This window comes from Barbus barbus (assembly GCF_936440315.1).
Source record: "Barbus barbus genome assembly, chromosome: 17".
NCBI lineage: Eukaryota > Metazoa > Chordata > Actinopteri > Cypriniformes > Cyprinidae > Barbus > Barbus barbus.
The window spans coordinates 4,140,302-4,155,791 of NC_136745.1; the positions used below are offsets into that span (position 1 = coordinate 4,140,302).

General features: G+C 36.6%; 2 protein-coding genes across 2 annotated transcripts; one reads left to right on the top strand and one right to left on the bottom strand.

Moving 5' to 3' along the window:
• The first annotated feature begins 4 nt into the window (after nucleotides 1-4).
• LOC306883013 (leukotriene C4 synthase-like) lies at nucleotides 5-5,706 on the top strand. Its single transcript, XM_079438061.1, has 7 exons — nucleotides 5-109; nucleotides 750-849; nucleotides 960-1,030; nucleotides 1,982-2,063; nucleotides 2,137-3,585; nucleotides 3,655-4,898; nucleotides 4,956-5,706. Exons 1-5 carry the CDS (start codon nucleotides 49-51, stop codon nucleotides 2,285-2,287), a joined length of 465 nt encoding a protein of 154 aa, XP_079294187.1. The 5' UTR covers nucleotides 5-48; the 3' UTR covers nucleotides 2,288-3,585; nucleotides 3,655-4,898; nucleotides 4,956-5,706.
• Nucleotides 5,707-11,377: 5,671 nt separating this feature from the next.
• Nucleotides 11,378-14,709, bottom strand: LOC306883357 (intelectin-1a-like). Its single transcript, XM_079438547.1, has 7 exons — nucleotides 14,435-14,709; nucleotides 14,011-14,157; nucleotides 12,849-13,096; nucleotides 12,604-12,762; nucleotides 11,943-12,063; nucleotides 11,744-11,847; nucleotides 11,378-11,640 (listed from the first exon to the last, which is right to left on the bottom strand). Exons 1-7 carry the CDS (start codon nucleotides 14,484-14,486, stop codon nucleotides 11,524-11,526), a joined length of 948 nt encoding a protein of 315 aa, XP_079294673.1. The 5' UTR covers nucleotides 14,487-14,709; the 3' UTR covers nucleotides 11,378-11,523.
• Nucleotides 14,710-15,490: the final 781 nt, after the last annotated feature.

Genomic DNA, 15,490 nt, shown 5'->3' on the forward strand with positions numbered 1-15,490 from the left:
CTTGAGTGTGGTGTGAACAGGTTTAGTCTAGTCTCACTGTCCACAGAAATGATGCTGGATCACGTCGTGCTGTTAGCAGCTGTCACACTGTTGGGATTGCTGGAACAAGGTAATTACCACATGATTGTAGAAGGTCAATCAAATCAATATTGGTCAGTTTTTACGTTCACATGCTCAGAGAAACAGATTGCACTGTATGATGAAACGCGCTGGTGTCCTACATTAAAGTTATAAATGTAGCTCGTGCTAGAATGGAGAGTTCTCTGGTCATTCTCTGTAAAATAGACAGTTTGCTGTATGTGATAGTTGCACATACAAGAGTATGATCGGTACAGTTATAAATCATGTTAGAAAGTCATAAAAAAAATTAGCTGATAAAATAATAACAGAGGTTTAGGCTTGATCGAAGAGAGATTTTTCAAATGGAAATATTCGAAATGCACTCTGTAAGATTTCCTTAAATACTTTACGCATTTAAAAAAAATGTGCTGGAATTAGTTGGACAAATTAATTTTTGAGCGGTTCTCACGCTTTTTCTGTAATAAAATGTTTATCCAAATATAAAATAAAAATCTGTCATTTACTCCCCTCCAGTGGTGGATTGTAGGTTATCCTGCTTTAAGGATGATGGATATATTTTGAATGAAAAAGCAAACATCCAGATTAAGAACAGGATATTTTGCAATGCGTGTTAGTCATTTCTTCCCCTTCCCAACGCGTTTGATGTGATGTAAATGTGTTCCTGTCAGCGTACTTCTCTCTGAAGGTGATCTCCGCGCGGAGAAAGCACTCGGTCTCTCCTCCTGCCACCACCGGACCCCCGGAGTTTGAGAGGGTCTTTCGAGCCCAGTAAGTCAGGCATCTGTCAAGTTCAACTGAATCAAGAACTAATGACTTCACCGAGAGGAATGTTGATCTCGACAGGTTTCGTCTCATTTGTCATATTCTTGCTTCACCAGAGCAAACTGTTCAGAGTATTTCCCCCTGTTCGTCTTCTCGCTTTGGCTGGCTGGAATTTTCTTCAGTCAAGGTGAGTTTCCTTGAAAGGAAAAAAATAAAATAAAAAACAAGAATTATAATTTAGGCAGTTCAACTTTGTGCTCACAGAACATATTAATCAATCTTGATCAAATGCAGCGACCACACTTTTAGAGTTTATTAATTATAAGACACGCTCGAGCAGCTTGATGCGCTCACAAATATGTGACCCTCGACCACCATTTAGTCTATATATTGACAAAATCGCATTTAAACTTGTCCAAATTAAGTCCTTAGCCATGCATATTACAAAATATCTTCATAGAACATGATCTTAATATCCTAATGATTTTTGGCATAAAAGAAAAATCGATCATTTTGACCCCTACAATGTATTTTTTGCTATTGCTACAAATATACCCCAGCGACTTAAGACTGGTTTTGTGCTCCAGGGTCACACATCAGATATACATTCTGCTACTGGTGCAAGCACAAAAACACACTGCACTCTGAAAACGTCTTGATTTATTTACAGGAAAGGAGAGCATCTAGAATGTTACATTTGAAAGAATAAAAATGCCAAGATGTTCCTTCAGGCTGGTCTGCCTGGATGGATTTATCGTGGTTTTTGGGCACTTGAGAGACGTCAAACTAGTTGAGCGAGCATCTAAACCAGAGATGTGTACAATGGGGAACTTTCCCTTGTGAGGACATCTAGATTACATGGCAAAAAAAATTCAACCGCTCACACATCTGACGTCTCACACCTCTGATTTGCATGTAAACAAAAAACCCTTGACATTTGTTTTATGCAAAACACTATGCTGTTCTGTTGCTGTTGCACTCTTCACCTCCAACAGCTCCATTCAGACATAAAGGAATAAATGTAAGCCTATATTAAGGTGGTGATCAATATTAGGTTAAGCATCACAATTACTTGGGTTTAGTGATATGAACAAACCGCTCCCACAGAAAATGACATGATGATTTTCTTGCTCTCTAGCGTTGGCAGTGTTGTTCGGGCTGCTGTACCTTTATGGACGGTATCGGTACTTCCACGGCTATTCAGAGTCTGCTCAGGGCAGGTGAGTGATCCAGCACTGTAGTTATGTCCGTGTTGTGCAGTCGTGTTGCTGACCCCTCACTGTCCGCTGGCAGACTGGAGCCGCTGTACTTCAGTGCAAAGATGCAGTGGGTGCTGATCGCTCTGGCCGGGCTGGGGGTCGTCTGCACCATGACGCAGGTCTATCTGGGACTGGACCTGCTGCACTTCTTTAGTCATGTTCTGGGCCTGACCGAACACACATGAAAGATCTGGACGTCTGCAGGAAGCTGAGGACAGTAAAAGCTTTAGCACCTGCAATGGAATAAGTGACAAAACCACAAAAATATATTTTTCTCCTCTAAAGAAAGATTTATATCAAATTTATTTATGCAAAAAAATGAATACAGGATACTATTGATTGCTCCAGGAAAGACTCAAAGTGTGTGTTCATTTTGTCAATGGAAACATCTGCAGTGTACTCATGCAAAACCATTCAAATGTTTAATAGCTGTATGGAAACCATTACTGTTGGGATTTTCAAATAGCTAAAATTAGTTTACTTAATATATTATTACGTTTATATTTCAACTAGATGCTTTTATCTGATTTTTATATTGACAATGTCTACCAATGGACATTATGGACCTCACAGGAGAATTCTGTCTTGTTTTCCATCTTTTTGTTTTTTTCAAGTGATGCATTAGGTGTGTTTGGTAAATTTGATAACTTGTTTGTCTAGATAAAGCATTTTATGCATCCTAAATACAATTAAAATGTTTCACTTTTGGAATAATTTTACAAAAATTACAACTCAACTGGAAATTATGCACTATAAAAATAGCCTGTTCTGCTCCCAAGTGATATTTAGTCATTTTTCATATGTTTTCTTCATACATCATGTTCACTGACAGTGTTGATCCATTGGTAAACAAGTATGCTACAAATATCTTTATTGCAGCAAAAATCTGTGGCGGAAATGACAACCAAGAGTCATTAACTTTTCATTTTCTGTTAACGTGTAAATGTATGCATTTCTAATCTATACACATTTATAAAATTCACTAAAACAATGTTAGAAAGACTTTGCATAAAAATGTCAAATTCCTAAAATGTTTGACTGAATTGTTCGTCATTCAATCTGTGTGGTGTTGTGTATTTCTGGCCACTAGGAGGCGCTATAACTTTGTACATCAGTGCCAGTGAAGACCAGATGACCACTGTGAATTCTTTCTATTTCTCTGTCTTATGCATTTCAGTTGCTCTTATCTGACTAATATGCTGATGAAATGCTGAAACTTATTTGAATTTTCCAGGACATTTTATCTCAGCAGTAGCTGTAATATTAAGCATTAACACACTGGAGGCTTCGCTGTTCTGAGTTGATAGTCACAGCTGTACTGGACATCACTACTATACACCAACAACTATGATACAAAACCTCAGATGAGTCACGTCAGCATCAGAAAAACTGTACCATATGCCCAGAAGCGGTGAGGGGAAGATCTGACTTAAATCTTGCATGTCAATATTGTCAATTAGTATTTTACATATTAAGAATTGAAGCAAAAACTTGTTTGATTATTGAAGCATAATCTGTTTACTAACATATAAACGCGTATGAAATCTTGTAGTGATATCTATCAATGAGCAAAAACATTTCAAATGAAATTCTTCAGTCAAACAAATAAATAGATTCCTTGGTCGTACTCTTAAAATAATTATTGTTATACCCCCCAGAAATGTATAATACAAATTCTTCCGCAGTACTCCCAGTCCAGTTTGTATTGGAACCCAATGGCAAAGTCAGCAACTGCATGCGCTGCTAAAATTAGATCTGCATTCAAAAGCTTCTCCCTGACCGGATGTTGACATGTGTTCAGAAAGCTTGAGATGGAGGTAATAGTGAGCATGTGTCTGTTATTAGGAGCAACTGAAGGAAATAAAGGCTTTCATGTGACATAAAAGAGAGAGCAGTGTGCTGCACATCTGTGTGATTTTGCCACTGTCTAAAGCAGCTAAAGGAAACCCTGTGGCATCATACTGTAAACCCTTCATATGTATAAAGTGTGCTGAGGGTTCTGCAATATTACCACAGAGATATGAGTTATCAGTTTTTTTATACAACAGTGATGTCATGAGTAACTAGATCCACTGGTCATGGTTTTGGTCATGTTAGCACTACTAGTTTTAAATGTGGCTATTCTGTTAGCACAACTGATCTCTTCTGGAAGCTGGTTCCAACTGCAGGAGCTAGAAGCAAAGCAGCGTTCTGTAAGATCTGCACCTTTCTAATGGTCTTTTTGGGAAGGGTGAGGACACCATTACAATAGTCCATCCTGCTGGTGATAAAGACATGAACTAGTTTCTCCAAAACTTGGAGAATGGTCTATAGTTGCCATGGTGTTATCCTGCTTGCTCTTTTTCAGATGGGGCTTAACAACTGCAGTTTTCAAGGCATTTACCACTTCTAAGAGATCAGCTTCTAAACAGTTAAGCACACTTTTGAAAAAACGTGGGAAGTGTGTTAAGGCAGCAGGCTGATGTTTTAAGATGTTGTGCTGTGCTGTTTAAGTTGCTTGGAAATCAGATATAGTTACTGCTATCTGTAATTGTGGCCGGATCTGTCTGACATCTGCACAATGTGCTGATCGCCTTCCTGATATTATTGCTCTTCTCAGAAAAGAAGGAAGCATTTCTTTGCATTTGCTGTCAATGGTTGTTAGTCTCTTAACAGTAGCAAAAAGAGTGTGTGTTGTTCAAGTTGCTGTTTATAAGGTTTGAGAAGAAGGTCTGTCTAGCTGTGTCTTCCACACTGAAAGCATGAAGGTTGGCTGTCTTTATAAATGTTATAGTGGAGTTCAAATTTTGTGTTAAGGTAACTTAGTTGCTTCTCAAATTCATAAAAATCTTAAATGGCATATGTGGTATATAGGATTTTTCTCTCTTTAGATGCGCCCCAATTCACATACTTATGCACTATTCTGTGGCATATAAATAGTAGTCTAATGTATTCAAAGAGAAAATTCACATTACAGTGCATGCATAAGTACATAGCATAGTGTATAGTGTGAGTATATCATTTGGGATGCAACTTTATTTTCACGTAAACACATAATTTATTTCTGATGCAGAAAAACTGGTTAATGCAATCATGATGTCTATGCACTACTAGTGGTATATTAGTCAACATTCGGGATCAAAAAAGTTGTTCTAAGACAAGAACGCATTTGGTTTTAAGACAACTTTAATGAAAGGTTTTGGTCCACTTTAAATGTTGACTAGTGTACTTGAAATTATTAGTAGTTTAACTTGACAAATTGCACTTAAAGAAGCTAACACACACCCTCCAGTGCTAGTGTGTGTAGAGATGTGGTTTAGTGTAATTATTGTTTCTCTTGGCTCGGTCTAATCAGCAACAGGATGCAGAGAGCGGCTTGTTAAAGGTGTCATGTCGCCACTCGGTGATGCTGAAAGCTCTCATTTCCTGTAGCTGTCCTCAGCTGCGGCCCAGTGTGACCCAAGTGAGCGAACAACTAAATCAAATAGGTTTTCTATACTGTGTGACACTATAAGACCCAAATGTTCTTATATTAATGAAATAATATGTAATTGTGAATTAACTGTAATTAATCTGATACAAACCACTGAACATACTGCAATGCTGCACACTAATAAATGGCTTTAAAACAATTTCCACTAGTAAATTTCACAAATAATTACAAAGTAACATGGTTAAGCGTGAAATTTTTAAGTAGAAAGACTGTTTTACTCGTAAAACATAATTCAATCATTTTATACAGTGTCTGGCTTATTTATTTATTTTACTCACCAATGTGAGATTTTTACAGTACTGTGTGAGAACCAATAGGGCGATAATCTCAGCAGCCCCAGAGGAGCCATTCATACTTCATTGTCTCTCTGTTTCTCCCTCGCTTTCGCTTGAACACACAGGCGCACGTTCTCCAGCTTCACACTGATTTCAACTGACCTGGCCGCTTGGAGAGGAAGTTGTGTTTTGGCCAACAGGAAAAAAAATCATATGGGATTTTAGCTGCTTCCTATTGCAGGAAACACGTTCAAGGATGCAGAAGGGTTGTGTGGGGGCTGTAGGTGTGTGTGTGTGTGAGTCAGTGAAAGAAAATATACATCTGTATTACTACAAGGACAGAGCAAAAACTTAATATTAGTTTCTCTACAGGGATGTTGAAGTATAAATTAGCTGTAAACATGTTTACATTTACATTACATTACATTACGTCATTTAGTAGATGCTTTTATCCAAGCGACTTACAAATGAGGACAATGGAAGCAATCAAAACCAACAAAAGAGCAATATGCAAGAGCTATAACAAGCCTCAGTTAGCTAATGCAGTACACATAGCAAGGTGTTTTTTTATTTAAATTATATAATAAATAAAAAGAAAACAGATAGAATAGAAATAGAGTAGAGTAAGCTAGTGTTAGAGGCCTTTTTTGCTTTTGTTAATTGTATAATAAATAAAAAGAAAATAGAATACAAAAAGATTAGAAAAGTAATGTTAGGTTTTTAAAAAAAGAATAGAATTAAAATAGAATGCTAGAGTTAGAGAGTCAAATAAAGTTGGAAGAGATGTGTTTTTAGCCGATTCTTGAAGCTGGCTAAGGACTCAGATTGATTGTACACCTTAATGTAAAGTGAATGTACACCTTAATGTAAAGTGGACACCTGTGAAACATTTATTTATGAGTTATAAATATTAATAAAGTAGTATTTTAACAAAAACGCATGACAAAAATAATACAAAATAAATCTGAAAATCTGCATAATTTTCATAATTTGTCCTTGTGTGTTTGCATCATATTACTAATATTATTAGTAAACAAAGAATTAGTAAATAAGAATTAGTATTATTAGTTAAGAAGGTCAGGCTGCTATTATGTGCAGTGAAAGAAGCTTGAAGCCACAATAACTGTCCTTTCATGTCATCTATAACTGAACATTCAACTGAAAAGTGTTATAATAAAACACGGTTGTTTTTGCAGTGTTTGCAGGCTCTTCTGAACATGATATTAAAGTAATGCCCATGTATGAGTGAAATTTTAGAGATGGTTTACTAAAAACACCTTTTTTTGAAAGGTTAAATAAAGGTCTGAGCCATGTGTTGAGCTGCTGCAACTTTTATACATAGCTACTTTTTAATTTCTCTCAATGAAGAACAGTGTTTTTATAAAATAATGAAGTTCCTTGATAATAGTTACAGCATCTATCAGCAGGCTGTCAGCCAAACCCTGGAGGATCCCACAGGACATGCCAAAATTACAGCACATTAAAAAGTGGAAATTATGAATTTGATTCTCAAACTTTTAGCAGTTAAGTCGTCAAGTCAAGTCACTATTATAGTTAAGAGCTATAAGATAAGATAAGCGATAAGAGCTCACTCAAATACTGAGGTGCCAAACCATTCAGGGCTTTATAGGTAATTAGTAAGATCTTAAAATGTATACAATGTTTAATAGGGAGCCAGTGCAGTGTTGACAGAACCGGGCTAATGTGGTCATACTTCCTGGTTCTAGTAAGAACTCTAGCTGCTGCATTTTGAACCAGCTGGAGTTTGTTTATTAAACGTGCAGAGAAACCACCCAATAAAGCAGTACAATAATCTAGCCTCGAGGTCATGAATGCATGAATTAACATTTCTGTATTTGACATTGAGAGCATAGGTCGTAATTTACATATATTTTTAAGATGGAAAAATGCAGTTTTACAAATGCTAGAAACATGTTTTTCGAAGGAAAGATTGCTATCAAAAAGTACGCCTAGGTTCCTAACTGATGACGAAGAAGTTACAGAGCAGCCATCAAGTATTAGAGCGAGATCTAGGTTATTACATGCAAACGTTTTTGGTCCAATAATTAACACCTCTGTTTTTTCAGAATTTAGCAGTAAGAAATTGCTAGCTATCCAGTTTATGATATCAAGTATACATTCCGTTAGTTTTGTAAATTGGTAAGTTTCATCAGGTCACGAAGAAATATAGAGCTGAGTATCATCAGCATAACAGTGAAAGCTAACACCATGTTTCCTAATGATATCTCCCAAGGGTAACATGTAAAGCGTGAAAAGTAAGGGGCCAAGTACTGATCCTTGAGGTACTCCGTACTGCACTTGTGATTGGTATGATACCTCTTCATTTACTGCCACAAATTGATGGCGGTCAGATAAGTACGATTTGAACCATGCCAGTGCACTTCCTCTAATGTCAGCATAATTTTCTAGTCTATTTAAAAGAATGTTGTGGTCGATAGTGTCAAATGCGCCACTAAGATCCAGTAGCACTAATAGAGAGATACAACCACGATCAGATGATAAAAGCAGGTTGTTTGTAACTCTAATGAGAGCAGTCTCAGTACTATGATGTGGTCTAAAACCTGACTGGAAATCCTCACATATATCATTTTTTCTCTAAGAAGGAACATAGCTGTGATAATATAACTTTTTCTAATATCTTTGACAGAAAAGGGAGATTTGAGATCGGTCTGTAATTAATTAATTCTTTGGGGTCAAGTTGTGGTTTTTTAATGAGAGGCTTAATAACAGCCAGTTTGAAGGTTTTTTGGGACATATTCTAATGACAATGACAAGTTAATAATATTCAGATGAGGATCTATTACTTCTGGAAGCACAGGATCTAAAATACAGGTTGTTGGTTTAGATGATTTAACAAGTTTATACAATTCTTCATTTCCAATGGAAGAGAATGAGTGGAATTGTTCCTCAGGGGATCTATAGTGCACTATCTGATGCGATACTGTGGCTGAGAGCTGCATGTTTACAATTTTTATTTGTTATAGTTTCGATCTTGGAAGTAAAGTAGTTCATAAAGTCATTACTACTGTGGTGCTGGGTAATGTCTGCACCTGCTGATGTTATATTTTTTGTTACATTTTACATTTACATTTAGTCATTTGGCAGACGCTTTTATCCAAAGCGACTTACAATTGGGGAATACAAAAAGCGAATCATCTTGAAGAGGCAGTCAGACAGAGGAAGTGCTCGTAACACCAAGTCTCAGTCATTGTTCAAATAAGTACAAGCTAGTAGGTGGAGAGAAAGATAGAGGGAATTTTTTTTTTTTTTTTTTTTTTTTTTTTGAGTTTAGGATGAAGTCAAGTACTGCCGAAAGAGATGAGTTTTCAGTTGTTGCTTGAAGGTTGCCAGGGATCCGGCGTTCCGGATAGGGGTGGGAAGATTATTCCACCAGCCAGGAATGGTGAACGAGAATGTTCTGGAGAGTGATTTTGAGCCTCTCTGTGATGGTACCACAAGGCGTCGCTCACTAGCAGATCTCAGACTTCTGGAGGGGATGTAGGTTCGTAATAGTGAGTGGAAGTAGGAGGGTGCCGAGCCTGTGGTAGATCTGTACGCAAGCATCAGTGACTTGAACTGAGTTATAAACCAGTTACTTTAGCCACTGTATTAAATAAATTAAATAAATACTTGGGGTTGTGTTTGTTTTCTTCTAAAAGAGACATAAAGTAAGCAGATCTAGCAGTTTTTAATGCTTTTCTGTATAATAGGGTACAAGCAATACGAAATACCTATAATTTAGTTTTTCTCCAGCTGCGCTCCATTTTCCGGGCTGCTCTCTTTAGGGCCCGAGTGTGCTCATTATACCACGGTGTTGGACTCTTTTCCTTAATCTTCCTTAAGCGTAAAGGAGCAACCGTATGTAAAGTGCTGGAAAAGTGAGAGTCAGTAGTTTCTGTTACATCATCAAGTTGTTCTGAGCTATTGGATATGCTGAGGAATTGAGATAAATCAGGAGGATTATTTATAAAATAGTCTTTTGTGGTAGAAGTGATGGTTCTACCATGTAACAAGGAGTTGCCTTTACAGCTTTAGCTATATGGAATATACACAAAACTAGATAATGATCTGAGATATCATCGCTCTGCTGCAATATTTCAACGCCACTGATATCAATTCCATGTGACAGTATTAAATCTAGAGTATGATTTCGACGATGAGTAGGTCCTGAAACGTGTTGTTTAACACCAATGGAGTTATAATCTCTATAAATGCTGATCCCAACGAATCTCTTTCATTATCAACATAGATATTAAAATCACCAGCAATTAGGACTTTATCTGCAGCCAGCACTACCTCAGATAGAAAATCTGCAAATTCCTTAATAAAGTCTGTATGGTGCCCTGGTGGCCTGTATACAGTAGCCAGTACAAACATTGCCGGGGATTTATCATAAACACTTGTTTCTTTGGATAACGTTATATGAAGCACCATTACTTCGAACAAATTATATTTAAAACCCGACCTCTGAGAAATACTGAAAATATTGCTATAAATTGTGGCAACACCTCCCCCTTTACCTTTTGGACGTGGTTCATGTTTGTAACTGTAATCTTGGGGGTAGACTCGTTTAAAGTAATGTAGTCATCTGGTTTTAGACAGGTTTCTGTCAAACAAAGCACATCTAGTTTATGGTCAGTGATCATATCATTTACAAAAAGTGCTTTTGTAGAAAGGGATCTAATATTCAATAAGCCAAGCTTTATCGTTTGTTTATTTGTATTATATCTGTTTTTTATTTGTTGAACATCAATTAAATTGTTACTCTTACTTTGGTTTGGATGTTTTCTGTATTTTCTAGTTCGGGGAACAGGCACAGTCTCTATAGTGTGATATCTAGGTGAAAGAGTCTCTATGTGCTGAGAATTAACTGACTTCTGTGACGTGAGGCGGCTAGCTGATGGTCGGTTTACCCAGTCTGTCTGCTTCCTGACCTGAGCCCCAGTTAGTCAAGTACGAACTCTAAGACTATGTGCCATATTTCTAGAGAGAAGAGCGGCACCACCCCAAGAGGGATGAAGACCATCTCTTTTCAACAGGTCAGGTATGCCCCAAAAATTCTTCCAATTGTCTATGAAACCTATGTTATTCTGCAGGCACCACTTAGACATCCAGCCATTGAGTGACGACAGTCTGCTATGTATCTTATCACCACGGTAAGCAGGGAGCAGTCCAGAGCGGTTTACAGAGTCTGACATCGTACTTGCAAGTTCACACACCTCTTTAACATTATTTTTAGTGATCTCCGACTGGCGAAGTCAAACATCATTAGCGCCGACGTGAATAACAATCTTACTGAATTTACGTTTAGCATTAGCCAGCACTTTTACATTTGCCAAGATGTCAGGGTTGAGTGTCAGGGTTAGATGAGTTAAACAGAACTAACCTAAGAACACCTGAACAGCTGAATGAAGTGCTCATAAATATACAGTTTGATTTAAAACTCCTCTTGCACATTTAGTGCTAAAATAGTTGCATTAAAACGTAACTATGGAAACATATTTTTGTTTTTTTTAGGTTTATTGATATAAACATTTATACGTCAAACAGGAAATGATATTTGAACAACTTTGTACATGCACAGTTCAGCTCAGCATGTGATTTACTGTAAACAACATTGAGAGATACTCGTGCTGATGTTTGATGTTTGACATTAACGATAGAAGAGCAGCACGGCGGATTGAGTGAGAGGTTTAGATGCTTGCTCCAGACCGGTGAAGTCTCCACACTGCTGACGCTCCGGGAAATATCCTCCTCCACCGATGCAATACTGCAAAACACACTTACATCAGTCTGATACCTTTGTAACCTTTGTAATGTGATTTGTTTGGACTAAAAAACCACTGACAGATGCTGACAAAAGCATGACTTACATGTTGAGGATTGCATTCAGTAGGTTTAACTCCAGAGCACATGGCCATGGCTGCTTGATCGGTGTTAAACACTCTGAAGGCGATGAAGCCAGACTCAAAGTCCTCTGAGATAAACAGAAAAAACACGGTTTGTCCTCAGTATTTATGCATATGCATGTTCTCTACATGAATTTCTTCAATGCAATACAGAGTTCAATACTTCCAGCAGATGGTCCATATAAGTTTGCAGTTGAATCTTTGTCTCCAGTATCGTACACCACCGGACTGCTGGGTCCCATATCTCTCTTACACTGTCCTGCTCCAAACTTCACGGGGTATTTCTGTTCAAATAGTCATGCAAAATGTCAAAACACTTCATTTTTAATTAAAGTGTTCAATTTAAAGTTTCATTTTTGTTGTTTTATAAAAGTAAAAAAAAAAAAAACCTTATGCATTTGTTTATGTGAAACAAGATTTGATCGTTAGAATATTTGGTAATAATTTACTTAAAGCCTTTATTGCATTGTACTTTCTAAAGGTGTAACAATGAATAGATAAATATTATAACTGTGGTTACAATTATTCTTGTGATCATACAATGCATTATAGAGTGCATTACAGGGCATAATTAGTGCATTAAGACTACTTTTATAATGCATTATATATAAAGGCAGTTTGCTGGCATTTTTGCTGTATTTTGATTTGTGTCATCTACTCCAACTGTCCACAAGATTATTTCTTGTCAGTGATCAGTTTATATATATATATATATATATCAGTTTATTGAGACTGTAAGTATCTGCACTTTTATATCAGTATGCACATCCTCTTTAAAGTAGAAGTGTGCATGCTGAATTTTGTGTAAGAATCGTGTGTTTCACCTTGAATAAGTGGTAAAGGTTTCCACCATGCTCTGTGAGGAACTGGCTTTCTGTATGGTAGCGTAGGATAGCAGAAGACGTCCAGTTCTTCAGCTGCTCATTGTTGGGAACATGCCACACTGACATATCTTGTGCAGAGATGTCGTAGTACCCAGGATTCTGTGGGATATGACAGTATTGGGTCGTCAGATTCAAGGCATTATTATCCTCTCAGTGGTGGGCTGAGGTTTTGTGTGGTAATGTACCTTGTAGTCGTCACTAGAAGAGGCCTCCGCGCTGCCGAATGTAACAGTGTTTGCCCATGTTTCATCTCCTTCAGGCAGCTTTTGGTCGTTTCCCTGCTGGCTCGACCAGCGATCACCAAGAGAGCACTTCCCATTGATGTTGTTCTCATGAACACTGGCCACCAGAGTCCAGCCACCGCCGGCTGTGGTCATGTCACAGAAAGTCTGGTAGTATGTACCGCTCTCTGTTGTCAGGATATACATGCCATCTGAGGAGAAACAGAGACTCAGATTTCACTTTAATAAAGAGAAGAACTTGACTGAAAGCTTGCTAATGTCCTTACATTTTGACATATTTTATAATAATAACAATAAAGTCATCATATCAAAAATAAGTAATCAAATAACATAAATGAAAATATAGGAATTATGTAGTGACTGAAAAAATAAATTGAAGTTTGTATACAGGTCAATACCATTCAATAATTTTCTTACTATATCCTGTCCAAATCATCCATTAAAAAGTAAGTATTTATTTATTTATTTATTTATCCATTTTTGTTTATTTATTTATCCATTCATTTTTATTTATTTATTTATTTATTTATCCATTCATTTTTATTTATTTATTTATTTATCCATTCATTTTTATTTATTTATTTATTTATCCATTCATTTCTATTTATTTTTTTTCTATTTATTTCTTTAGTTACAAAGCTGTTTTCAACATTGATAATAATCAGAAATGTTTCTTGAGCAGCTAAGCAGCATACTAGAATGATTGATGATGACACTGAAGACTGGAGTCATGATGCTGAAAATTCAGCTTTGACCACAGAAATAAATTACTTTTTAAAATATATTCAAACAGTTATCTTAAATTGAAATAATATTTCATCATATTACTCTTTTTACTGTATTGTTTATCAAATTAATGCAGCCATGGTGAGCATAAGAAACTTCTTTCAAAAACTGAAAAATCTTGATTATTCCCAACTTTGGACCGATAGTGTAATTGTACTTGTCTACAAACCTAATTTCAAGCACTGAAGCACAAGCTTTTCAATGAAAAAGTTTTCAAGATCATAAGAGACATAAATTCAGTGTTTCTAAACATTTGATTGGTGCTGTGTCTTAGAATGGCTTTAAAAATAAAACTTAAAGAAACTTTCAGAGTGCTTACCTTGCGAAGCGCCGTGTTTCTCTTTGATATCCAGGCAGCTGCGAGCGAGGGACCTCAACCTAGCATGATACTTGCCTAATTCTGGGTTTATGTAGGTGCCATTTATGATAATTGGTTTTGTGGTGACAGCTCCCATAACACTCAGCACTGCAGACAAGACACAGATAAACTGAAACAACTGTCTCTCAGAAATTGCTATGAAATTTCACAAATAATTGCAAAGAAATGGCACAATTGAATAAAATGTGATTTTTTTTGTAGTAAAAAGAGTGAAATAGTATTTTCTTGTAAAACGTACTCTACTTATCTTTGATTTATTTGCAACTTCGACATTTAGTAGCTAATAATGTGAGCGTTCAGAATTAAATGAAGTTCCACATTTCAGAAAAAAACATATCAATATTCATAATCATAGCCCACTTACTTGTGTGCCTTAACTGCAAAAGACACATCAGGAAGAAAATGAAGCGCAGCATGGCTCTGAGCTTTCAGCTGTTCGTTGATGAAGTCTGATGAAGATATCTCTCTTCTGTTCAGCTTTTATCTCCCATCCGAGCTTATATCTGGAGTAAAACTGACTTATTGTGCAACATTGTGTCATGTATAATCATTAAACATGCTGTCAGCCCTGGACTTGAATCAGGGAAATGCCCATTACTGAAACACCAATACATTATCATGTGCTCTGTTTACTTTTTCAGCAACTTATCAGCAATGTTATGTAACATTACATCCATATTTTTGTCCTCGGTATGTGCTTTCGCCACAACAAATTACGGGAATGTTCATTTGTGAAAGTGATGAATGCAGTGGATTGTGGGTAGCGGGGGTCTGAGCCACCGGCCAAAAACAGTGTATTGAATCGAGTGAAAATGGTCTTGTGACTTTATACACTCTCATTTCTACACTGAATTGAATGGTAAAAATAAATGGTAACCTAATGGTGACATCTACGTAAGTCAAAAATATTAACATCACTGAACAACCTACATTCATTCATACCAAGAAAACTAAATGTTATGGTTTAAAAGATTTAAACCACTTTTTTATTCTGTCAATGTTTCCTTTTCATGCTAGCTGTTGCCTTTGTCCTTTATTTTGCTTTTCACCCCTTACAGTGTGCACAATGATACATTTTGCATCAGAAACAATTAAAGCACCTCCTTCCTCCGTGAGATTCGCTTGCACAAGTCTTGTAAACACACTGTGCCGTAAATGCCCACCAAGTAAACCAGACCAAGGCCAATGTCCACTGAAATGTTACAGTCTGCCCATTTGTTTCAATATGTTTTATTTTAGGCATTTCCCAATTGCTGATAATGACAGTAATGTGCTTAATTCCCAAAAACAGTGTCTTATCAAGTGTTTTGGGGAATTTAACTCATCACAGACAACATTAATAGTTGGGCAATCCAGTTTGTGAAATATTTGGAAATAATTTAAAATTTGCTTATTAACTGTAAAAAGAAATGTATTTTTC

What these genes read in the sequence shown, in the direction of transcription:
- LOC306883013 (XM_079438061.1), top strand. Translation starts at nt 49, where the DNA reads ATGATGCTGGATCACGTCGTGCTGTTAGCAGCTGTCACACTGTTGGGA. An exon ending in GTTGGGATTGCTGGAACAAG is followed by an intron (nt 110 to 749) that starts GTAATTACCACA and finishes TGTTCCTGTCAG; the next exon opens with CGTACTTCTCTCTGAAGGTG. An exon ending in TGGAATTTTCTTCAGTCAAG is followed by an intron (nt 1,031 to 1,981) that starts GTGAGTTTCCTT and finishes CTTGCTCTCTAG; the next exon opens with CGTTGGCAGTGTTGTTCGGG.
- LOC306883357 (XM_079438547.1), bottom strand. Translation starts at nt 14,486, where the DNA reads ATGCTGCGCTTCATTTTCTTCCTGATGTGTCTTTTGCAGTTAAGGCAC. An exon ending in TTTGCAGTTAAGGCACACAA is followed by an intron (nt 14,158 to 14,434) that starts GTAAGTGGGCTA and finishes TCTTGTCTGCAG; the next exon opens with TGCTGAGTGTTATGGGAGCT. An exon ending in ACCTTTACCACTTATTCAAG is followed by an intron (nt 12,064 to 12,603) that starts GTGAAACACACG and finishes CTATTTGAACAG; the next exon opens with AAATACCCCGTGAAGTTTGG.